The 26717-nt window shown below is 34.4% G+C and overlaps 1 protein-coding gene across 2 annotated transcripts in view; it reads left to right on the plus strand.

Annotated features, from left to right (window-relative positions):
• Positions 1-577: 577 nt before the first annotated feature.
• LOC142625696 (DNA mismatch repair protein MSH1, mitochondrial) overlaps positions 578-26717 on the plus strand; it is a 30864-nt gene continuing 4724 nt past the window's right edge. The window contains exons 1-20 of one of the 2 annotated variants that reach the window (XM_075799381.1): positions 578-964; positions 1925-2069; positions 2194-2291; positions 6528-6603; positions 6804-6923; positions 7742-7789; positions 12302-12366; positions 13706-13791; positions 15006-15170; positions 16213-16322; positions 16439-16544; positions 16636-16711; positions 18320-18378; positions 20168-20235; positions 21634-21807; positions 22763-22969; positions 23916-24172; positions 24285-24428; positions 25111-25168; positions 26413-26712. In XM_075799381.1, coding sequence (XP_075655496.1) covers positions 846-964; positions 1925-2069; positions 2194-2291; positions 6528-6603; positions 6804-6923; positions 7742-7789; positions 12302-12366; positions 13706-13791; positions 15006-15170; positions 16213-16322; positions 16439-16544; positions 16636-16711; positions 18320-18378; positions 20168-20235; positions 21634-21807; positions 22763-22969; positions 23916-24172; positions 24285-24428; positions 25111-25168; positions 26413-26712 — 2481 coding nt within the window. In that variant the 5' untranslated portion in view covers positions 578-845. The remainder of the gene's footprint in view (positions 965-1924; positions 2070-2193; positions 2292-6527; positions 6604-6803; positions 6924-7741; positions 7790-12301; positions 12367-13705; positions 13792-15005; positions 15171-16212; positions 16323-16438; positions 16545-16635; positions 16712-18319; positions 18379-20167; positions 20236-21633; positions 21808-22762; positions 22970-23915; positions 24173-24284; positions 24429-25110; positions 25169-26412; positions 26713-26717) is intronic. The other variant, XM_075799382.1, reaches the window with a different exon arrangement.

The following is a 26717-nucleotide window of genomic DNA, read 5'->3' on the forward strand; positions in this document are numbered from 1 at the left end:
TGGTTTGAGTAGAAGAGGAAAATGGGAGTAAATGGTTTGAAGGTAAATTAGAAGTGTAATTTATTTTACATCTCATGGGCTGATATTTTACAGTCAGTGGAATTGAGTGAGTTTTTCGACCAACCCAAACACTCATCATGGTGTAAAATATTTTCCATGTTCTTTTTACACCTGAAACAAACACAGCCTTAGACTTCAACTTCCTCTAAGAAGTTGATATGTGTGCAATGCACATAATAAGTGTTGGTTAGGTTAAATGAATTGTGAAAGAAAAATGCTATCATCTTAGCTATTTATACGACTTTTGTCACAATTTGTTACTTGGTGAGTTGTAAGTGGTAAAAATATGAACTCTCATGTACCCACTACTTTTTTTCTACTACTCATAACTCAACATGTAACAAGTTGTAGTCCTAGACTCCTAGCATTTTCTTAGAGAAAGTTAAACCACCAAAGTTTGTTTATAAACTTTGTTCATTTTAGAGACTTGAATCCCTAACCTTCCCTCGCGTTCGCATGAACTTTGCAGACCAACTTTTTTACATTTTTATTGACAAGTCGAGAATAGTAGATAGACGACAACATTATTTCTGGACGATGTCGTGTCCTTTCACTTTCCCAAAATAATCTTCAACACACAATTCCTAAAATCTTTCCTTGTACCCTTTTGTGGCGGGAAGCAAAAACCCAGGGTTTAATAAAATATTTTAAAAAAGAAAAAGACAAAACCCTAATTAAACTCCCCAATTTCTGACACAGTTGAGAAGCAACAACAAAAAGCCAAGTAAATTGGATAAGGAATTGTTGTGCTCAGAGACACAACTCCTCCACTCCCCACTATCACTATGTACTGGCTTGCCACTAGAAACGCCGTCGTTTCGTTCCCCCGGTGGCGTTCCCTCTCTCTATTGCTCCGTTCCCCTGCTCGTACATACACCTCATTTCGCCCTTCACCAACGCTTCTGTAATCTCTCTCTCTCTCTCTCTCTCTCTATATATATATATGTGTGTGTGTGTGTGTGTTTTATTGCAAGCTAACTATTAATCTATAGGGGATTTTTTTGGGTGTGGGTGTGGGTGTGGATAAAAAATATTACTTCTATTAGGAAATTATGGAAATGGTGTGGAATTAATGATCTTTGTTTTTTTTATTTTATGCAATAGATGAAGTTGAGAAATGGGTATTGAGTGATTTCTATACCTGCATTTTGTGTTTGTTTCAACGAGGCATGTTGGTTCAAAATTTGCATTTTGTGTTTGTTTCAAGGTGTGGGTATTGAGAATGTGCCATTAATGATATAATCATTAGTTGATCATTAATGATATAAAACCAATTTAGAAAAGGTAAAATGTTTTTTTCGCCCCTAAAATTTGCACGAAGTTTTTTTTCGTCCCTAAACTTTAAGAGTTCTTTTTTGGTTAATAAACTATTGAAAATGTTACACCTTTTGTCCTTAAACTTTAAAAAAGCCTTCTTCTTTTTTTGGTCCCTAAACTAATGAAAGGCTCCGTTTTTGTCCTAAACTTTTAAAAAATCTTTCATAATGTGCATGTGAGCAATAGTTTCATGCCACCTATTCACCTCATGTGTGTAATTTTTTTTTTAATAAAAAAATGTAATTGCTATGGCTCCATGCCAGGCATGTCAAATTCTCTAAAGCTAAAAATAGTGTCACCTAGTTAGACACATGGGATAAAAGTTAACAAGAGTGCACAGAAGGACAAAAAGTGTAACATTTTCAATAGTTTAGGGACAAATAAAAGAACTTTTTAAAGTTTAGGCTCACTTTAGGAACGGAAACAATGTTTTTTGCCTAGAAAAAACTTAAGTGATATAGCTGATAACTGTATTTAATATTTAATTCCTGATTTTTCTTTTCTGTTTTGATTTTAAAATCTAAATCATGAGATTTTGTTGTAATAGGTACAGCTGCAGACAATTGGAGCAAATCTATTGTTTCAAAGGTCAGAAAGTTTTGAAGGGAAGCTCAAAACCCACCAAGAAGCTTAAAGCATCAAGTGATACCCTAAATGATAAGGATCTTTCTCACTTACTATGGTGGAAGGAGGTTTGCTAGTTCATACATTTTTGTTATGTTGCTTGATTAGTCCTGCTGCTTTAATACGTTTAAAATATGAAATTTCTTGAGAGTTTTAAGTAAGGCTTTCATGCTTGTGGTTTCATTATTGTAGAGGTTGAAGATATGCAGGAAGCCTTCAACTGTCCAGCTGATTAAAAGGCTGACATATTCCAATTTGCTAGGCTTGGATGTTAACTTGAAAAATGGGAGGTGAGCTCTTATAATGCTGCTGTTAGCCTTGTAGCTTAACTAGATCCTCCTAATGTTTCGAAAGGAGACATCCAGGAATCAAATCTCCTGTCCCCCCGACTATCCAATTATTAAAAAAAGAAGGAAAAAAAAACCTAATTGATCATTATCACTTTTTATTCCAAAAACAAAAAAAAAAATGTTGCCATTGGCATACTTATGATTTAGGAAAACCAAAAAGAAAAACAGAGACTTGATTGGGTCTTTTCTATTTCCTGATTTTATATATATATATATATATATATATATATATATATATATATTCAATGTCATGCATTCAATTTGCGTATTTAGATTATATGAGGTCCAGAATTGAAGTAGCCTGTTTAGGAACATTGTTCTTTTAAAATTTTAATTAATGAAATGATCAGCTGAACTAGAGCTGTGTAGCAGGTTGGTGATAAGCTATTAAATGTGAAATTGAATCTTGAAAATGGGGTAGGTTTTGGATTTATGTTAAAAAAAAGGGCCGGTTTGAAGTAATCTTGATCTGCAGTTTGATTATTTAATCCTTATCCAATGCCTAAGCCAAGTGGGTAGGACTTTCATGCATTAAATTATCTCTCTCTCTCTCTCTCTCTCTCTCTCTCTCTCTCTTCCCTGGAGATTTCAATGTAATCTAAACACAGAGCATTGGAGAATCTTAGGATGTACATCTTGATCATCACTTGCAAGATTGTAGGTATGCCCAAATAACTCACATTCACGTTCAATCGATTGAGCTGATGGGTTTAGATGCGAGAGAGGAGTTGGTGGGTCTTTCAATTGAAGAACAGACTCATCGCCTTCAACTCAAAGGACACATAGATCAGTTAGCTTCCCTTGAGGAGATTTCTTGGAGGCAAAAGTCTCGGGCTTTGTTTGTGAAGGAGGGTGACAATAATACTAAGTTCTTTCATAGATTGCAAACTCTCATAGAAATGCTAATCAAATTAAACGGATTAAGGTGGATGGTGTACTTTATGAGGATGAGTCTGATGTTCACTCTTAGCTAGTTCTATTTTATCAAGGGCTGTATAAGGAAACTGAGGTGGGGCGTCCTACCATGGATGGGTTAGATTTTGCTTGCATTGAAGAGGATGAGCGGTTATCTTTAGAGAAGGAGTTCACAAAGGACAAAGTCTTCCATGTGTTAAGGGAGATGGAAGGTGATAAAGCCCCGGGCCCTGATGGGTTCACCATGGTTTTCTTCCACAAATGCTAGAGTGTGGTGAAAAAGGATGTCATGGATTTTTTTGTTTACTTTCATCGACACTCTGTGTTTGAGCGGTCTATGAACGCTTCGTTTCTCACTTTAATTCCTAAGAAGTGTAATGCCGTTAACATTAAGGACTTTCGTCCCATTAATTTGGTCGGTAGTATGTACAAGCTGTTCTCCAAGGTGTTGGCTAATAGGTTGAGGGCGATTTTGGACAATCTCATCTCTGAGTCTCAAAATTCGTTTGTTGGGGAAAGGCAGATTCTGGATTCAATGCTTATTACAAATAAATTCTTGGACAGCAGATTGAAGAGCAAAATTTTGAGTGTGGTTTGCAAGCTTGATATTGAAAAAGCTTATGATCATGTGAATTAGGAGGCCTTGTTTTATTTGCTAGGTCGTATGGGTTTTGGGCTGAAATGGAGGGGGTGGATTAAGGTTTGCGTTACTTCGGTCCGTTTTTCAGTCTTGGTTAATGGATCCCCTGAAGGTTTTTTTGGAAGCTCCCGTGGGCTGAGACAAAGGGATCCCCTATCCCCGCTTGTTTCTTTTGATAATGGAGGTCTTAAGTAGGCTCTTGAAGAAGACTGAGGAGTGTAATCTTATTTGGGGTTTTCATGTGGGAGCTGTGAACACTGTTGGTGTGCGTATCTCCCATTTGTTATTTGCTGATGATACTATCTTATTTTGTGATGCCTCCAAGGAACAGTTGATGTCCATTAGGTTGGTGTTGTCTTGTTTCTAGGCTTTTACTGGCTTGAAGGTCAATGTTGGGAAAAGTGAAATTGTCCTTGTCAGGGAGGTGAATAATTTAGATGCATTGGCTAATATCCTTCAATGTAGAGTGGGTAGGTTGCCTATGAAATATTTGGGGATGCCGTTGGGAACTTCTTTTAAGACAGCTTCGATCTGGAATCCTGTTTTGGAGAAAATGGAGAAGAAACTTTCTAGGTGGAAGTGTCTCTATCTATCTAAGGGTGGTAGGCTCATGCTAATAAAGAGTACCCTCTCTAGTCTCCCAACTTACTTTTTGTCTCTCTTTACTATTTCGAAAGCTGTGGCTGCTAGATTGGAAAGTATTCAGAGGAATTTTTTGTGGGTCTTCTGAGGGGAGATTCAAGTATCCTTGGTGGCTTGGGAAAAGGTATGCTCACCCATTGAGATGGGTGGATTGGGGATAAGAAATGTGGTTGCTTTTAATCAAGCTCTTTTAGGGAAATAGTTGTGGAGATTTGGTCATGAAGTTACTCATCTCTGGCGGAGAGTTATCTCTTCTAAATATGGTGAGGGTCAAGGGGGGTGGTGCACTAAAGTCTGTAGGAGGACTCATGGGTGTGGCCTATGGAGAAGCATTCATGAAGGGTGGGAGAGGTTTTCTAAGCATCTATCTTTTGTAGCGGGGGTAGGCACTCGTATCCGTTTTTGGCATGATAGGTGGATTGGGGATATTTCTCTAAAAGATCTTTATCCAGAGCTCTATGTGTGCTCAACGGTCAAGGATGCTTACATCTCTGAGGTCTTGTGGATTCCAAAAGGGGGCACTGCTAAAGTGTGGAATTTGAGGTTTTATAGAGCTTTTGAAGATTGGGAGTTGGCTGCATCTTACTCTCTGCTTTAGCTTATCTAAACCCGTATTCCTCGGGGTGAGAGGAGAGATTCTCTTTGCAGGCAGCTAAAAGGTGATGGTAATTTTGACATCCGGTCTTACTATCAGGTGCTTCGAACTCTTTGTTTCTTTGGAAGAGGATTTGGAAACCAAAGATTCCTAAACGAGTGGCGGTCTTTCTGTGGATAGCTGCTCATGGTCGGATCCTCACTTTGGATAATCTTATGCTTAAGGGTCGCCCTTTGGCTAATTGGTGTGTTATGTGTTGCCTAGATGGGGAGTCAGTAGACCATCTTCTTCTTCATTGTCCTGTCACTCATTCCCTATGGTCTCTTATGCTTCAGGCTTTCGGTATTCATTGGGTTATGCCAGGTTCGGTGGCAGGTTTGTTATCTTGTTGGCATCAGTGGCTTGGGAAGCATAATTCAAACATTTAGAATTTGGTTCTAGGGTGTTTAATGTGGACTGTGTGGTTGGAACGAAATAGTCGATCTTTTGAGGACAAGGAGAAGACGTTGGATGAGTTAAAAGATTTAAATCATCGCAGTCTTTTGGAGTGGTCTCGTTGTTGGGGTTTTACTGATTGTTCTTTTCTCTCTAAGTTTATGTCTTCCCTTAGCTTAATTTCCTGATCTTCCTCTTTGTGTTGAGTTGTGTGCTCGTTTTTTTTTCTTGTTGTTCATCATCATTAACATCTTGTACTTTTCTCTTTTTGTTTCATCTTTAATATTATTTTTCTGATTACCTATCAAAAAAAAAAAAAAAACTAGAACTCAAAACCTTCTTGCGATCTTCGCTTTACATCTAAAGTTTCATCTTTATTTAAGACCTGAAATGCTGGAACTGACAGCGTAAACACTTGGTTTCACCAATGTTCCTGTAGTTTGCTCTATTATGAGTGTGTTTGGATGCACATTGCGGATTGCTTATTTGGTGAAAGTATGGTAGAAAAGGAAAGGAAAAAGGTTTTTATTTATTTATTTATTTTTTGCGCTCGCCAAACACACACTTGGTTTAATAAATACTTTATTTAGCTTTGCACAAAATAATTTTTTTCCCCTTTAAGATTGGCAATGCATGTTTGTTTTCTGGTGATTAGTAAATTTCTGAGTTTGTGTTTACACTAGTTTCCTGGGCATTGTGTGCTTTTAGGGATCCATTTTTGTTATGTTTGTTTTCCCACTTTTTAGCAGAGTGCTGTTACTGTTAAGAATTTTAATATGATAATTTCTCTGCTTGTCTTTCCTGGAATGACTGGAAGAGTGTTGATAAAATAGTACCCAATGATGTTAATGTCATTGCAAAAACTATGTACTCCCTCCCTCTCTCTAAAGCATCCCAGATGGTTTTCTTCAAAATAAAACTAACACATAATTTTTTTTTCCCAATTTAGTCTAAAAGAAGGAACGCTCAACTCGGAGATATTGCAGTTCAAGTCAAGGTTTCCCCGTGAAGTTTTGCTATGCAGAGTATGGCTATTTTCTTCCCCCTGGCGGCCCCCCCCCCCCCCCCCCCTTTTATTTTTTATCACCTCCTCCTTCAAGTTATTCTTATTGATCCTCAGGAGGTTCCCTTCTATTTGTTGATTGATAGGGTGCATTTTTGCTTCACTGAATATTTAGTTTTGCATTTCTACCATATTGTTATCTTTAGTCAATTGTGTTTTCAGGTTGGAGATTTTTATGAAGCCATTGGAATAGATGCTTGTATTCTTGTTGAATATGCAGGCTTGAACCCATTTGGTGGTCTGCGTTCAGATAGTATTCCAAGAGCTGGTTGCCCTGTTGTGGTATTATCTTCTCTCTTTTCTGAATGATAATTACTTCAGTCTCTCGTATTCAATTTTTGTGCATTATTGTTATTTTTTTATTTGTTTTTGTTTTGGTTAGTTGCTTGGTGCTTTGTCATTTTCTCCAGGTATAGAGATGTTCAAGGGGTTGTTTTGTGGTCTGGTTATTGTTTTGAAAAATGCAGGGGTGTTGAGTTGGAAATGATATTCAATCACGTATGATTACCTTCTCATTTGTATAGCTTGTCTTAGGTCTTGCTTTGGTCTTCTATTTGTGGCTGCTTAAAAGGGGAAAAAAAACTAAGGCTGGAATTAATTCCAATCCTTTAGTACAACCTCCTAGAGACATCAATAGTTGATTGTGTAACGCCTAAATATGTTTTGTTGGAATGAATTTGAAATTATGAAAAACACAACCTTGGAATTTTACAACTACGAATGTCATTGGTGAAGTAATAAGCAACTTGGTTTTCTTCTCTATAAACATAAGAGACTAGAGTCTCTATATTTGTTGCAAAATTTTAATTTTGAGCTCTTTCTTGCATTTTTAATTTTATTTATTTTATTTTTGCAAAGAAAAAGTAGGTACAATGGATTAGATCCCAAAACTTCAAATTGATATTTCTTTAAAAAATTCCCAAAATATTCAAACAACATCATATTCTGCAATTGTCAGATTAGTTCTTCTGAATATCAATTGTGATGTAACTGTTGTTTCTTTTCTTTTGGTTATTTTTTACATGCTTTTAATCATACATTCTGACCAATTTATAGTTAGTCAATGCTTCATTGCATCTGGTTAAATGCTTTCATTGCAGAATCTTCGACAAACTTTGGATGATCTGACACGTAATGGGTATTCAGTGGTAAGTATAGCATCATATCTTGCCTACTCATATGTGTATGGGTGTATGCTTTTACCTTCATGTATTCTCAATTTTATTTTCAAAGAATGTAGTTCATATTGAGATTTACTTTTCTGTTTCATGGCATATGAGATTAGTCTCTTGGGCTGGGCTCTATTTATTTGGTTGTGCACTTATGCTCTTGTATTGGGTTACTTGGCATCTGGATTGTGATGAAAGTTTCTGTTATAGTAATAGAACATGTTTTCCCATTCTTGTAACTTGTTATTCTAACCTTTATTAGAAAAAAATATTTTAAATAAAACTTTACAATTATGGTTTGTGATCCAAAATTATGGAGTCATAAAACAAAGGTCCTATACCCAAAAAAAGTTTGCATTTTTAAATTTATTTTCTAATGGATTCTAGCTTCTTATTCTAGTCAATTAGATCTTTATTTCTCTTTTAATATTAAGGCAAAAAGATAGGGATTTGGTAATAATTAAATTGGATTCAATGATTCGAAACTTGATTTTGGTCGAATATCTGTATGTAAATTTGGAATTTTCTTCTTGATTTAGAATGTTGATCCACACTGTTTTATCCATAAGAAGTTGAATATTATTTCTTGTTTTTCCACTTGTTCTAAATGTATGAAATGAGACCGCCAAATGAGATTATATCTGTGGATCAATTTATGTCAGCATAAATCTGAAAGGAGATAAAACCCTTTGTTTGGGTGATTATATTTAGGAACTTTCTTTAGTATGTAGCATTGTTTCCTTCACATGCATGGATCAAATTGATGCCTTCTTGTGGTGGTAACAGCAAGTGAAAATTATTTTCTGCATCACTGGTTGGGGGCTTAGTATTGTGGCCGAGAAGTTACTTTATACTGTAAAAACCAAAGAAAGAAAATGAAAATAAAGCCTAAAGTTTCATTATTTCCAATGTCATGGGTTATGGATGAATATGTAACTAATTTTTAGGTACACGCATCAAGTCGTGCAGAGATAAGCTCTTGAATATATTCATGACTTATCCTTCATGTGTTTGTTTTTTATGTGGTTTCTTTCTTCTTTATTGGTATTATGGATTGTTAATGAAAAAATTTGAAAAGCTAATAGTAAAGAAAGAAACATCAATCTATGATACATGTCGATCCTCGCAGATGATAGATAACCAAATTCCAATTGAAACAAAATATTTCAGATAAATCAATGCAAGTATTAGTTTAACTCTGGACTTCCATCTCATCATATTGGAAAGCAGTAGTGTATAAGAAGTAGTTAGCCTTACAGACATCCTTCCCAACCACCTCCTCCCCACCTAGAGTTGGTAAAAGCGTGCTAAAGCGCTTTGAGCTTAAGTGCGAAGCCCCAAGGCTCCAGCACTTTTTGCCTCAAAAGCTAGGCTCATTCAAAGAAGCGCGCTTTAGGCGTGCCTTATGCACTTTTTCGAAAAGCTCAAAGCGTGCTTTTTGGCGCTTTTTAATATTTTTCAAAAAAATAAACCAAAACTAAATTAAAACTATAAGATCTTGACATTATTGATATAAACCATTGATTTGACATACTTTTAGTGTAACTTATCAAATTTTTTTTTTTGAGTGTAACTTGTCATGAAACCCACAACCTCCTAGTTCTTCTCTATTTTTATTTTATTTTTTCTTGATTTTTTCTCCTTAAAACAGGAACCCACCCAGCTTCTTCTTCTTATTCTACTTTTTCCCTTTTGGATATCTGCATGGTATCAATTACCATATTGCTATGTCCTCATATTCTTAGCTCATTCATGAAAAAAAAAAGTATGATATACTATATTTGTGGTAATTGTTTAGTTATTTTAGTGGTTGATGTTGAGCATAGCAGACTAATTCTTATAGACTTATAGTCATTAAGTGATTAAAATGTTAACTAATATTACTAATTAGTCATAGGGCATTATGGATATTGGAGATCTAAGAAAGGCTATTACATGGAAGTACTCATATCTAGCTGATCCAAAAAAATAAAATGACTTGACTTGCAATATTTGTGTTAAAATTGCAAAAGTAGGGCTTATCTAAATGTTATATGAATTATATAAAAAAATTTATTTCAATTTATATGATAATTTGATCATTTGATTGTTGCATTTCTTATTAATAATAATTTTCCAAAAATGTGCGCTTCACTTTAATCAGGCATGCGCTTGCGCTTTGCGCCTAGGCTCCATGAGGCCTTTGTGCTTAAGTGCGCCCCTCACTTTTACCAACACCCGACCTCTACCACCCTTTTTTTAAGTTAGAATTGAGGGAGGGTATTTAGTATCCAAATATCAAATATGATTGACTCAATTCACTCAATTTTTGGGCCAATAGTCGATGGATCGTTGAAAAGTCTGATGGCCAGTCTCTTAGCACAAAGAATCTTTCACAATCCTCTTTTGCAGGTCCATTTAATTATCAACCAACAACCGATGTCCCTGTTCCTTTCTACACTTGTCTTGGTTTGGTGGACTGACCAATGTTGACCTTCTTGCTTTTGATATATAAGTCTACAAATGAAGTTTTCCTTTACTTCTAGTAAGCCTCTCAAGATTTCTAAGTATTCTCAAGTTTGGTTAAAAATAGCTCAAGGGGGGAATTTAAATGCTTGTGGGACCAAACCTCACTTTTCTGTGAATTTGAATTCCTTTTTGAAAGGTGGGTGTCCATATTTCCATGGTTTTGCAAAGTTCTATTTACTTTAAAGTGAAAATTATAGCCCCAATTTAATGTCCTTTAACTAACTAACGCTCTGTTTGTTTCAACAATGATGTTTTCTAAAAAATGAGTTATTTTCTAAAAAGCATTTTCTATAAAACTATCTCATTTTTCAATGTTTGGTAGCAACTTCAAGTGAGTTGAAAAACAACCTCCTAGCTTCCCTTATTTAACTTGCTGTGAGATAGAGTTGTTTTCCAAAAAAATTTAATGGAAAATAATCTCCAAAAATAAGCCATACTTTTTATGTTGATCAAAGATAGTTTTCCTTTGACTCATCTTTTTTTATACTATCAAACACTGGAAAACAAAGAAAACTATCTTTACACGAAGTTTTCCATTAAAACAAACGGAGCGTAAATACAAATTTTTTCTAATCAAATGCTTATGCTATGTATTCAACTTTTTCTTTTTTAATTATGTTTATATTCACATTAAAGTATAGTTTACTTTAATTTTTATCTCCTATTTGCAATTGTTCTGGTCTTTTAAGAAAATAAATAATTTTGATTGATAAGACATGATGTCTTGATAAACCACAATATTTTGAAATAATTATTTTGGTATTGTATGTGTTATTTAGAAATGTTAGAATATTATTTTAAGATACTGACTTTTAATATATTTTTTAAGAAGTAAAAATTTTATTTGAAAAGGAAAAGAGAATGACACATGATAACATGTGCACAAACCTTTTTTAAAGAATACTACTCACAATGAAAGGAAGTCAATATTATCAACAAAAGACATCAAAGGGATGTTACCTACAGCAAGCATCCAATCAAACAAGGACGGTAAGGTTTGCTCCTTGATAACATAAGCAAGTCGCTTAACACCATCAAAGACCTGCCTATTTCCTCCGTACCACAGAGGCCACATAACACATAGGGGCAAATCTCGCCACACAATAGTAATCCTGTGGCTTTGAAATTGTCTTTGCCAACTCTCCAACATCTCATACACAGATTTGGGCACACCCAAGCTAACCGTAGCAACATTGAAATGAAAGACCAGACATCTGTTGTCGTAAGACAATGAAGAAGAAAGTGATCAAGAGTCTTGCCGCAACCTTTACACATACAGTACCAATCAGCTAACAAAATATGTCTCTTGCTTAGTTTATCAATTGTCATGATTATCCCAAAGGTTGTAGTCCACACAAAGAACACAGCTTTCGTGGGATCTTGGCCCTCCAAATGTTCTTCCATGGGAAAGAAAGACCTGTAAGGCCCCTAAGGGCATTATGGTACAATCTATAACTGAAAATTTCCACTTCTACACTAAATGCAAACACGCCCCAATCTTGAAAAGGCTAGATGAAGTGGGGATTCCAAGTCAAACCAGACATGGGCCTATTATATTTTCGAGCTTCCAAGTTCTTAGATCTCACAATCTTGAGAATTTGGATGCGAGGGACATATTAGATTCCCTGAACCAAATGCTACATTAGGGTTAGCAGCTTTGAGATGGTACATTTTACCCTTTCCATATTCCTAAGAGGAAAAGGAAATTATCATATATTTTTTGTAATACACTCTTTTCTATTAGTTGTACAATAGATTTTGGTTATATCTGTGAATTGGACAACTATTTTTAAGTTCTAGGTAGATTAGTCATACTTTTTTGCATGTTCATGCTGAACATATCTTCGCTTAGGACTAAAACTGCCTATTCTCTTCTCTTATCTGTTTGATCTTCGTTCTGTCTTGCCTATTAAAGCAAATGTCAAAGAAGGTTTTTTCATTATGTGATTATTTTTTTGAATGGCCATATTTTGGTCTTTGTAGTGCATAGTGGAGGAAGTTCAGGGTCCAACGCAAGCTCGTTCTCGTAAAGGTCGTTTTATATCTGGGTAATTACTTGCCAACACTTCTGCTTCAAATTTACCTGTGATTTGTCATGTCATATCCTTTTTTTTTTTTTTTATGGGCTTTTGGTCATTGTTTGTACTCATGCTGAAGTGATTGATAAATTTACAATGGCAAAAGAAAAAAGCAGTTGTCCTTTCCTTTGCCCTGGTTTATTCTTCAAGTAGAATGTAAATGTTACAGATTCTTAGTTGTATTGTAATTTATTTTCAGTAAACTGATTATATTAATTGGAAGTATGTATTCTCTGTTGAAGGAAGCTAATTACTAATACTAAGAAATTGATCAAATCATTGACTAAAATCAATGGACTGAAGGGAGTGCTTATATGTTTCCCTTATATTTCTTTCTGGTGATTATATGTTAACTCCCTCTCCTTCTACACCCACTGAAAATACCTGTGTGTTTCTAGTTGATCGAGTGACCTTATTATCTGTTATCTATATTTTAATAAACGGAAGCATCTGAATAAATTTTGAAGGAAGATACATGATAGAATACCAAAGGTTATACATAAAAAAATGATTTTTGAGTAGCAAATAAAGAATATGATTTAATTAATGAATACAGATAATCTTATCACCAGCTAATTTGGACCATAGTATCTCCAAACATAATCGAAAATTTTCTTTGTTTGTTCTAAGCTTTCTTGAGGGATTACTTTATAACTTACTGTGGTATCTGGATGTTAAAAAAAAAAAAAACTGAACTTACATCTTCCAACCACTATCTGGAGATGTTACTTATTATCAACAAAGGAGATAAACAGTATCTGAAAAAAAAAAAAAACTGTAAAGTTTCTTTAAACAAGATAAGACTTTTAGCTGATTGGTTTAGTACTATCTACATGCTTTGTTATTTATTTTTTAATAAATAGTACTATCTACATGCTAGGAAATTAACCTTGTGTAAGTTGCAGAGGACTTAAATAAAATAAAAACACATTTCATTTAGCTCATTTTTCTCCCTAGACTTGCCTACATCATAAACTCAAGTTGTTCCTTGGAAAATTACATTATTCCTACGCTGCCTTGGGAAAAAAGAAGAAGAGAAATGAGATAGAAATAAGTGGACACATATGCAAATCCACATTATTTTATGTCATTTTTTCCTCTTTGTATCACAAAACAATGTACTACTTGGATAATTGAGGCAGAATTTTAAGACGATTGTGCATTTACATCATGCCAAGGATTCTCCTAATTTGGGGGTTTGAAAATTGTTGTACATTTCCTTACCATTTTATTTGCCGGATGCCTTTATTTTTATTTACTTTTTCTGACATGCTTATCTTGCACTAACTTGCAATGTTCAAGTATTCAGGCATGCTCATCCAGGTAGTCCATATGTATTTGGACTTGTAGGGGTCGATCATGATCTTGACTTTCCAGAACCAATGCCTGTAGTTGGTATGAACAAATTGTCTTTATGTCCAATGATTGTTTCAGTAGGCATTATGCTTTAAGCTATCCAATCCGTTTTGTTGCATATTTATACAGTATGTGTTTATTGTCAAGTTGCAAGAAGTAGAATATGTGCAACAATATTAATGTGTTTGTGAGGGGATGTGCGTGGAACTGTTTGAGGACAAGATGAGGGAGTGTCAACTAAGATGACGATGTTCTGATCATGATCACTAACTTTCTTAGGTGCCTGATTTATAATGATGGTTTTCCTATTAATAGTTGGCCGTGCTTATCGTTTTCCATGTGGAACACACTTTATTGTGTATTATAAGATACCAGTTATTTGAGTGAAATGATTTAATCATGGTCAATAACTTGCATTGGTATCTCATATTTTTCTTTCTAAATGATGGCATGTTAGGTAACTTTTGCTGCACTAGGTGGGCCAAATACTACTTTATTTACCTGCTCTAGGATGGTTCCATTAGCAAAATTTATTTGAAAATTTGTATGGTTCTTTAAAATTCTTCGGAGAGAAGACCTTCACAATTTTCCTCCATGCCTTTAAGATTCACTTCCATAGAGTGATTCCTTTTAACACCATATTTGTTACTTAGAATCTACCTTACTGCCTCAATGAAGTTCTCTGGCTATGTAGTTCTCTGATCATAATGATTATCCAAGCTACTGCAGTTGAGACCTGAACTACAGAGTTAAATGTTACCAGATATGCTAACCCACAGTAAGACGTGGTATTTTGTACTCGCATTTGGGAAAAGATGTACTGATATCTTGCAATAACAAACTCAAATTACCATAATTTGTAATTTCAGTCCAATAACCTTCATAAATTGGTTTGTTTTTGTTGGATCTAGTCTCTTCTTTCTTTCTTCTCTTTTTTTTGACCTTTAATGTCTTACTAATCCACCATAAGTGGGTGCAATATCTCTTTTATATAATCCCTTTTAATTATAAATATGGGTCTAGTGAACATTTTTGTTTTACTTGGAGTTGGCTCTTCATGGATAGTTTGAAAAGAATTATCTGATTTCCATATAGAGCAACATGCAGTTTATTTTATTTGATTATCAGTTTATTGAGATTTGAATTTAATTTCTGCAGTCTAATAACTGTACTTTTCTTCATAATACTATTATAATTTGAATACTTTGATAGACTCATAGTTTTTACTAATGTAGTACATATGGTACTTGTAGGAATATCTCGGTCTGCAAGAGGTTATTGCATAAATTTAGTCCTAGAGACTATGAAGACATATTCTTCTGAGGATGGATTAACTGAAGAGGCTTTAGTTACCAAGCTTCGTACTTGTCGGTACCATCATTTATTTCTGCATACATCTTTGAGAAACAATTCTTCAGGTAGAATATAAACTTCCACAATATGGCCTCATTGATGTTGTTATATAATCTCTGTCTCTTCCTCCTTGGAGCCATAATTGGGTTACACATCTTTTTTCTCTCTCTTTTTTTTTTATTTTTTATTTTTTTATGTGGGGGGGGGGGGGTGGTGCAAGTGTGTTACTGAAGTACCAGTCTGGGGGTTAATTCGGTCTCTTAAGAGGTGAAATCTTTTAAGCAATATTCAAGAATAACAAAAAAAATCTCTATTACCACTTTATGCAGGCTTAGGCTCTGTTTGTTTCACTTGAAAATATTTTCATAATGGAAAATTTTTTCCTAAAAAATATTTTCTAGGAACATATATGAATTTTTTTTTCCAATTTGGTTGGTTAGGAATGGATTTTTTCAAGATAGCTAAAAAAAGGAAAGAATTCTAATCATTAGTGCTCACCATTTCTAACAAACTTTACTTCCTAAAATATTTCAAGGCGTATTAATTTGCTTGTATGTTTCCATTAGTGCTTTAGGAATCCAGAATAAAATCTTGGAAACATTTTCCTTTGTTTTCCAAGATTTTGAAAGTTCTTGTAAAACAAATTGGGTGGGAAATATAAGACTGCCACAGATAATTTTCTTTCCCCTTTATTTTCTGTAAAACAAACCCTAGGCATATTAAAATTATATATCAGTAATTCTTGGCTTGATAGGTGCCAATTAGGCGAATTTGTTAGTTGTTTGTTATGCAAATCAATGAGGCCATGGCTTAAGTCTCATGTTTATTAGTTTATAATTGATATTTGGTAAGTGGTGCATGGAGGAAGTTGCTTTTATGCTTTTTATGATGCCAATAGGCCCCAGACTAGTTTAAATATAATTACTTTTTATTATGGGCAAAAAAAAAAAATTTTTCTTCTTTCTTTCTTTCTTTATGACAGTCACAAACAATAATTTTATTATGTTCACTTTTTCTCTAAAGCATTTTTATAAAAACTATATCATTTGTATTACAGAAAGAAAACACCTGGTACATTTATCTTTTCTGCCTTATTGTTGATGACAGGCACTTGTCGCTGGGGAGAATTTGGTGAGGGTGGCCTATTGTGGGGAGAATGTAGTGGCAGACAATTTGAATGGTTTGAAGGGAATCCTGTCAATGAGCTTTTGCTTAAGGTTTGTATGTGATTGCTGATTGGTTTTATTGCTACTCAAATTATGAGCCTGCCTTTTTGTTTACTACATTACTTTGTTTGAAAATAATGCATGTCATAATTATTGAACATTTGTAGGTAAAGGAGCTCTATGGTCTTGATGATGATGTTGCATTTAGGAATGTCACTGTGTCTTCAGAAAATAGGCCCCAACCTTTAACCCTAGGAACAGCAACGCAAATTGGTTAGTGACTTATAGGCAAGGTTCATTTTTAATTTTCAAACTCCAAATGAAAGTCGTATTAAACTTATTTGTCCTTGTTTGCATCTTCCAGGGGCCATACCAACAGAGGGAATACCCTGTTTGTTGACGGTGTTGCTTCCATGTAATTGCACTGGTCTACCTGTATTGTGAGTCTGTAATTGCTTTGCATGATTTGTTATAATATTAGATTATAAGGACATGTCATCTAATTATTCTGGTAATTTAATTCTATTTTTTATTTATCTTATTTTTGAACTTTGGCTTTAATGGTTATAGTTAAAAAATTTGTTCAATAAGTATTACAGTGATAGTTGTAGACCTCTTTCCCTTTGTAGCTACTTTTAAGTAAAAATGAGAGACTATGTTAGAGTAGGAGGAATCTTGGGGATGATCAAGTTGAACTTCTTGGGATCCAGATATTCTGATGTTAGATATTAATTTGACTGTGATCTCATTAATATGATTTGGTAATTTTAATTCTAAAATTTAAAAGTCCCATTTACATCATTGAACTATACCGTTGATTTTGTACATTATATGATTTATATAATTTTGATTTGAACCTTGCATCTAAAAAGATGCTTGCAAACCTGGTTTCTTTTGTATGGTTCTTCTGGCCTAATTTGTTGGAGTCTAGTATAATACGCTTATCAAAGAGGGAATGAGGATAAAATGAAACACTTTTTTTTTTTTAATTTTAATTTTATAATTACTTACAACAACAGGGGAGGGGGATTTGACTCCTAGATGTCTCTGTTGGAAACACTAGGAGTCACTAGTTGAGCTACAGGGCTCTTGGCTGGATTATATGAAACACTTAAAATGAGATATGGAGACAAATGCTATATGGAGACAAAGAAAACACTTACAGTGAAATAGGGCAGAGCATAATTGGGCAGAAGAAGTATTTAGTTGGAGTAGTTTAGACTTGTTAAGTGTATTGTACCAAGAGGTTGGGCCTTGTTGGGCCTTGGTGCAATGGCAAGTATCTTCCACCAAATGCGATAGGTCGTGGGTTCAAGTATGGGAATCAGCATCTCAAAAAAAAAAAAAAAAAATTTGGGGGTTAGACTTCCTAGCTTCCTAATTTCCATAAAAGTGGGAGTTTTGTGCACTGGGTATAACATTTTTTTTAAGTGCTTTATATTAGTTGGAGTAGTTTAGAGTTGTTTATTTTTTTGATAGATTAGTTTGTTGATCATATGGTTTGATTTGAAGAAGTAGATTAAGGATTTAAAGGAAATGCATTTTATAAATTTACCTCAAGAAAAAAGGGTTTATTGGAGACAAATGCAGTTTTTACAGGGGAGAAAAAGTCTTGAAAGTGGGGAGAGCAAGAATAGGCGGTTGAAAGCTAACTTGGTATATGGGCACGTTGATTTTCAAAAATTAGCCCTTAAAGTGGGTATTAATGTTGGTTGTGAATGATATTTAAGTAATTCAACGTGACATCCATCCTTGAGGAGAGCTCTTTGCAGAGAATTAAAAGGTTTCTAAAAGGTTTCAACTTTTGTGTTTAAATTGCTAACATCTATATGTTGATTTCAAATTGGAGCCCATGAAGTCATTGTTTTATTTGTAATTTTAGGCTTTAAGTTTTCTTTTACAGTAAGCATTCATTTCCAACTTTCTGTTGTTGATATTCACATTCTCATATGAAAATAAATTTACCATGCAACTCTGTTTTCTGAATTATGGACCGTGTTAGGGTTGACTCTTTGTTCCTTAGTTATGCTGATTTCTTTATGTTGCAGGTATATTAGAGATCTTCTTCTTAACCCTCCTGCCTATGAGATTGCATCCAAAATTCAAGGTGAATTGTGAAGTGCATTTTATAGATGTGAATATGTAGTTGGATATGATTATGAGCTAAAATAGGCCTCTGAAATCTTTATTATTCTCTCCATGAGTTGTGGAAAATTACATGGTGATAATATGATCAGGTTTTATTTCATTTACTATTGTTTCTGTTTTCATTTGTTTTTTTGGTTACAAGAATGTTATAGAGTTACAAGCTGAGAACCCAACTTGAGCATTTATTAATTTTTTTAAAGATTGTACATTGAAGATATTAGATAAACTTTTGCCACTGGTCAATTAGAACATGGTCCTCCTAATACTTGGTAAGATTTAAAGTTCTGAACCTAGGCCCTATCAACCCCCACCCTAACTCTTTTACTCTTGAAACAAACCAAAGTGGTAAAGGTACTGTAATTAAATTATTAACTATCAAGAATTGAGTCTAAACTTTTGGTAGGGTAAGTCATGTTTCTTATGCAAAAAAAAAAAAAGGTTTTATTTTTAGACAACTAGAGCTAAGGTTTTTTTTTTTTTTTGTGGGGGGGGGGGGGAAGGTGATGTTGTGGGTTCAATACCCATGGGGTGCATGGGTAACTTTCAAATAAACAAAAAATATGTAGTTACTTCAGAGCCATTTTCATTTTTTTGATAGGTAATAAGACTTTTATTGAAAAAAATTGAACATCATGCTCACGATAGTGAACATTCTGAACAAGAAATAAATACAATATAATCAAGAACTAAAGTAAATAGAGACTAAGAATTCAGATAAAGAAATACATTTCGTACACCCCCAAATATGAGCCCAATGAAACAAAGTACCAAAGAGGAGAGATTTTAGATGATCTAATGTTCTCTCATTGTCTGCAAAAATGCGGGTATTGCGTTCCTGCCAAACTAACCACATTAAACATGCCATGACCATATTCCAAATGGTTGAAAGATGCTTTCTAAACCAATTTCTCTAGATAAAGAAAAAAGAGCTGATTGACCTCTGCACTACCCATTGGATCCCAAACACTGCAAAAGCTTCACAACATTAGGCGTGAGAAAACTTACAATGAAGAAGAAGGTAATCCACTGATACCCCATTGCAACAGCATAAACAGCACCTATTAACCAGAGATTGACCTCTCTTAACAAGATTATTAATGGAGAGTATCCCATCAGTAGCTGCTATCCATAGAAGAAAGACACCCGTAGAGTCATTTTCATTCTGTACAACAATAGGTGTTGACAAGGTAAAGCTAAAACAGTAAAAAGTTCCTGAAAAAATCTACTTTCACTTGGATATTCAATTTTTGAACCGTTTAACTGGCCCAACTGCATTCTCTTAAGTTCTTATAATGAATAAGGTTTGGTAATAGTTATTATTTAGGGGCTTCTATAACATCTAACTGATTGCTGGAACAAAATGTGTACTGGATTGCTATTGTTAACAGCAAGTCAAATAATAATATGCATGACTTAATCTTTTCACTGGCATGCTTTGATTGGCATATTTCCATGATTTAGTTTGCTATTGGTTGGATTTGCTATGGCTTTATTCCCCCTGACAGATAATAGAGGCAACTACCAGAAATTCAAAATGAAAAGTGTGACAGAAAGAGGAATGACTAACCTGTGATAACCTTTGTGTGGGATTGTGAACCTGAAAGTTTTCTGCTTTTTTTGTACTTAAACACAAGTAAATTTTCATTGTAAATTAAATGTTTTCTTCTTTCTCCGTGTTACTACGATAGTATTTTATCTCATAATTGAATATTTTGTGAATATTCTCTAAGCTGAATCTGTTTGGGCAGCAACTTGCAAGCTTATGAGCAACGTGACATGCTCCATTCCCGAGTTTACGTGTGTTTCATCTGCAAAGGTTGTATTCCAATTTCTCTCTTAATGTGTTTTTCCCCTAACTTCTTTATTAGTGTGTTTCATACAAAAATACCTGCACATGCTATATGTTGTTCTCCCTTTTGAAAGCTTCCGTGAAATACTGTCCCGACTGAATCTGTTTCCTTGTTGTACAAAGTGATATTAATAGGAAAGTGGAACCAATATTTTTTGTCACCTAATAGACAATGAGTAAATTTTATAACCTAAACTTGCATTTACAGATTTTTGATTTATAGAAATAACTTGAGGAAAACTTTGAGCTCTTGCTATTTGAAAGAATATAGCTTTCGTCCCCACTTTTCAAGTTTTATGCACTTGATCTATAATAATTTTCTTGGTGGTGTGAGAATATAGGTAACGGGTTAGTCTGAAAGCTACTATGGATCAGTTCAATGTTGCTTTTATCATTACAAATTTTAGTTGCTCTGTTCAAGATGGATCTTTATATTATGTAAAATTCTACTTCATCAGTGTGGAACTGATAATTCCTATTTTACTAGTCATCCCATGCCCCAACGGCATCTAATTCCTTGGTGACATTAACCATCCTATTGACTGTTTGAGTACAAGGTTGTAATAAAATTCTAGCTGAGTTGGGTGTTGTCGCTACCAATAAAGTGTCAGTAACTTCTATAAATGTGGATAGGAAATATGACATTGAAATGTTAGTTCTCTGAAGTTCATTACCATGAACTGCAACGTGGTGTTATGTAATTGTAAACCAATAATTTTGAAGGAATTCTATTTTGCTTTCTGTGGATCCATGGTGAAAAACCATTTTTCTATTTTCTATGGGCCAATTTTCTCCCTTACTCTCATATGCTCTTAACATTTTTCTTTTTATTAGGTAATACTGATTTTGTTATAAAAGAGGAGATAGTTTAACTCCGCATTATGTGTATCAAACCACTCCTAATGAATTATACTGTCAATCTCAAGAGATCTAAAAATTCTGATAGAGAAGACAATGGATGTTACCCAAGGTAGTCAACTAATTATACAGAAGTCCCAACATTGACTGTGATAACTTGATTATGGTGTTCAATACCATGAAAAATCTACCATTCTTCTCCCTTCAGATTGTCCAAATTAGACAGGGGAAAAGGTAAATGGCCTTCCAAATCTTAGAATTCCTGTGATGATAAAATCTACCTTGCCACTTGTCTAACATCTATATCATCATTTTCGCATCACCCAGGATATCCCAAATAACACAAAGACAAAACCGACCAAATATCCTCTTAACATTTTCCTTTGGAATGCGTGTATGATCTCCCTCTCTTCTTCTTTTGTGACAATTTATGTAGGTATATATGTGAATGTATTGAGGACTATATCTGATTTTTGGTTTGTCTGTGTCTTTCTTTATGTTGTGCAGCTTGTGAAGCTACTTGAACAGCGGGAGGCCAATCATATTGAGTTTTGTAGAATAAAAAATTTACTGGATGACATATTGCACATGAATAAAAATTCTGAGCTCAAAGAAATCCTGAAATTGTTGATGGATCCAACATGGGTGGCAACTGGATTAAAAATTGACTTTGAGACATTGGTAAGTATAACACCTAACCTTGATGATTGTTTTTGCACTTCTGTCCTAAATTTATTTTATTTGGGTAAAAGAGAGGTAGTAATTAATATAGTATTAAAAGGGGTGAATTCATAAATGAACAAGGTACATCTAAAATTGACAACACTGATCACTTTTAAATAATGAACCTTTGCATTGTTGCGTAATTACCTTGCGAAATGTTGTAAGAACCTTACAGTTCTACTCGGAACGTTCTAGATTTGAGAGAGAGAGAGAGAGATAACCCTTGGTGTTACTGCCATGAGCGTAGACTCCATTATTCAAATTGCTTTTTTATGACCCAAGTTGTTCTTTTTGTCTAGATTATTGTTATTCTTTTTGCAAGTAGCTGAGCATATAATTGAAGGTGTCAAACTGGGGGATTAAAGATGGTTCAAGTCATAGTCAGGGTGTTTTGTGCATTATTACCCGCTGATTCCTTTACTAATGACAATCGCAGGTCAGCCAGACTCAACCCAAATTGCACCCCCGAGTTATGTGATTAAATCAGGCTGTATAATAACTCATCTCAAGCCTTGATGAGCCTGGACAAGAAAATTTTCTTTTGGGCTGAGGTTATGCGAGACTCAGCTCATGCCAAATGGCATGCCTACTTAAAAAATGTCAAACCTCCCTATATCCATCATCATTTTAATTTATCTTCCAAAAAATTTTTGGGAGAACTCAAATTTTGTGTTTATTAATCATTATTGTTAATCTGGTTAGTCATAACATTGTCTTAGGTCCAATTTACTTGTGCTAGCTTCATAAACAGTTGTACTTTAACTTGATGCTTTCATGGATTGTCAGACTATGGTTTGTGGGGGTTTGAATTAAGCATAAATTGAAGTTGATGCTGTCAATATATAGTTTTTTGTTCGTCTGCCCAGCTCAATATTTATGGTGTATAATTTTTATTGTCCTTGTTTTCTTCCAGGTTACTGAATGTGAATGGGCTTCAGGTAGAATTGGTGAAATGATCTCTCTAGATGGGGAAAGTGATCAAAAGATTAGTTCCTCTTCTGTTATTCCAAGTGACTTTTTTGAGGATATGGAGTCTTCTTGGAAAGGTCGTGTGAAGAGGATTCATACAGAGGAAGAACTTGCACAACTGCAAAGTGCAGCTGAGGCCTTATCTTCAGCAGTATGTCTCTAGAACTCACACTTGCCATGACTGGATATCTTTATGCTTTACTGTGATATTCAGTGTTTCCAAGCAGATCATAATTTCTCATTTGCCTTCAGTTGTGTACAATCTATCCTTATTTGTTAAGCATGGATATGGATAAAAATTAGAAGTACCATTTCATATAAATGCCACAATATGATGAATGCGTGCTTGTACGTATTGTCAGAGTTGCAATTGTAGGCTATTGTTTAGTAATTTGCATGCAATTTCAATCTGTACATCCTTCAATGAGATAACACTAACATTAAAAGGGTCAAATCTATGTCATAAACTCTTCTGACATTTATCTTTATGTCTATAATATGATTTTATACCTTTGGAAAGAATTTTATTAAATATATATTCCTAATCCAATGTTTGTCCAAGTTTTTAATAAAAGGGGAAAAAAGGTCTTATCAAAATAAATAAAGGGGAAAAAGTTTCAAGGTTTATGGAATGTCATATACATATTGAGGAGTATGGAAGCAGTACCAGTAGCTTACTTATTGCAAGTATGGATACTACTTCCAAATATTCTCCATTCTCAACAGATCCTCAAATTGTACAACTGCTATGTAGATTGCACATCTACTTACAAATCCTTGCCAAGTTTGTAGATCTTATCACCAGATTGCACTTCTACTTACAAAGCTATGACAAGTATGGTTATCTGCATAACTACTACTTATTCAAATTCAACAATTGCTATGTTATGCATGTTGTTGCATGTACCACCCATGTGTTTGAAGTCAAATGAATATTATCATATTCTCATTTTATTCACTACATTAGCAAATTTGCAAGTTGCATTATTATATTCTTGTGTCCTTTTGTTCAAAATTTTTAATTAGTTATGCTTATAAATTTTTAATTGCATATATTTTATATTTCTATGGTTTTATTTATGGGCAATTACTTGCAGGTTACTGAAGATTTCCTCCCAATAATTTCTAGAATAAAGGCTACCACAGCTCCATTTGGAGGCCCAAAGGGAGAAATTTTATATGCCCGAGAGCATGAAGCTGTTTGGTTCAAGGGCAAACGGTTTGCACCATCTGTATGGGCTGGGACTCCTGGGGAGGAACAAATTAAACAACTTAAGCCTGCTGCTGACTCAAGAGGTAGAAAGGTTGGAGAGGAATGGTTTACCACAATGAAGGTGGAGGATGCTTTAATGAGGTATCCAAATAAAGCCAAGGAAATTTTATAATGGTTTGTCTCATTAAAATACTTCCCTCATGATAACTATCTTTTGATAATGATAAAGTGTTTGTTTTCTTTTTTGCTTCAGGTATCATGAGGCTGGTGCCAAGGCAAAAGTAAAGGTCTTGGAATTATTGAGGGGACTTTCTTTTGAAATGCAATCTAAAATCAATGTCCTTGTCTTTGCTTCTATGTTGCTCGTTATTGCAAAGGCGTTATTTGCTCATGTGAGGTTGGGATCACATATCATCATTAAGCTTTTGCAACATTCCTTACATATCTATAACAATAAATCATCAGGCCCATTAGTTGCATTTCTGACAAGAAAACTTCTGCTTTCTTTAAGTGTAGACTTTGTTTACTGATAACTTAGAAGAATTATCCCAGGCAGAAAAAAAAAAGAGGATAAGTTAGAAGAATTAGGGTGTTGACATATATCTTTTGCCTGATGCCTAGGTGTAAAACTTGGTTAGGACAGAGTTGGCTTGAAATCAATTTAGCTTTTCTGTATCCATATGACAATCATCCGAATTGTGGTTCACTACTCAGCCTTTGAACTGCAGACATTAAGAAGACAGTAATATGCGTATCAGTTCATCTATATATTCTTAGGTTTTAACTAAGTTGTATAAATTGTTAATTCTTTCATGGAAATGATTCAACTAAACAAAGGCACTGTTTTTTTTTTTGGGGGGGTGGGGGGAATACAGTCTACACCTTAACTAAAGGTTTTGTGGAGTTGGTTGGCTTATCCAAAGCTACATCCGAGCTCCAACTCAACCTTTTGTCAATTCCATCGTGCTGTATAGTGTTGCAAAATTTTAGTTGTTGATATACTATGTTGTTTCATCACCACTAGTCTCCTATTAATCTGGCTGACTGTATTTAAATTATGGTTGATTGATATTTTGCAGTGAAGGGAGAAGAAGGAAATGGGTTTTTCCCACTCTTGCCAAGTCACATAGGTCCAAGGTTGTATTCAAGAAATCATCATATGATTGAGCAATTATTACATCATTCCATCTGGCAATACTAATCATACTTGCCATATTTTATTCACTAATATTATGATATGTACTTTCAACTTCATAGGAATGATTATTAGTTATGTTCTTGTTTATCCCAATGAAGATGTTCGTGAACAGGATGCGACTTATTTATTTATTTTTTTCTATTTTAATCTTTTAACTGTAATCAATGCATGCTAGAGTTGTGAAACTGTTGTCTTGTCCATGCTGATATTGTAGGTGTGAATAATAGATCCCATGTGTATGTGGTGTGTTTTTATTTAACGTAGATAGTACCTTGTCCTATTAACTGATATAGAAGCATCATATTTTAGGTTTTTGATGAATATGATAAGATGTTGGCAGAACTCCAGTATTGTGACTGTGTATATGTTGCACTGGATGATATCTTACAGTTTTCTAACAGTAGTGCACTAGATCCCATCAACATCTCTTACTTCATTGTGTACTTTTGCTTTCTCTTTATTTGGAGTTCATTGGGTGACATCTTTGAAGGTCATTGATGTCTTATTTTGTTGGGAAGGGTTGTTTCAAAGACAGCAGAAGCTTGGAACTACTCTTCTATGTCTTATGTGGACTATTTGAACGGGGGGAAATAATAGGATGTGTACTGGTGTTGAATTTCCCAAGATGAAGCTTAAGTTTTTGTTTTTTAAGACAATTGTATAAGTGGATGCTTGCTTTTGGCTGCATCCAGTTTTCTTCTCTTTCTAATTTCATAGATCTGTTGAATTTTGGTTGCATTTTTAGGTGAACCTTTTGCATACATATAGTATAGTTAAGGTTTTCCTTCATTATACTAAAGTTTGTTTATTACTTATAAAAAAAGAAAAAGAAAAAAACCCAAACGTAATTAATATATGCTGTACATTAAATTGCCTGTGCTTTGTAGCTATACATGGTTTGACATTATTAGGTTTAGTTTTACCATCTTTTTCTTGTCTTTCCCTTCCTATTTTGCTTGATCATTGTAATTTGGTTTCTTGATGTTTTTGCCTCTTTAGTACATTTCCTATGTACGGGGCTGTGTTCTTCTCTAATATATTTTTATCGTTACTTATCAAAAAAAAAAATTATCAGGGTCACTGCTGACTCTTATGTACTAGAAATGCTAATGTCATTTAATGACAGAAACCGTTGTCATTATGTTTTTTACATAATGGTATGACATTATTGTATTGATTACAGGATGTGAAGCCATTAGATGAAGCATATGGGATGGAGATAATTGGTCTATCACCATATTGGTTTGATGTAGCAGAAGGCAGTGCTGTACATAATACAGTTGCTATGCAATCATTGTTTCTTTTGACAGGACCAAATGGGGGTGGTAAATCAAGCTTGCTTCGGTCAATTTGTGCTGCTGCATTACTTGGAATATGTGGATTTATGGTGCCTGCAGAGTCAGCCCTGATTCCTCAATATGATTCAATCATGCTTCACATGAAATCTTATGATAGTCCTGCAGATGGAAAAAGCTCATTTCAGGTATG

Source organism: Castanea sativa, chromosome 2, assembly GCF_040712315.1.
Source record: "Castanea sativa cultivar Marrone di Chiusa Pesio chromosome 2, ASM4071231v1".
NCBI lineage: Eukaryota > Viridiplantae > Streptophyta > Magnoliopsida > Fagales > Fagaceae > Castanea > Castanea sativa.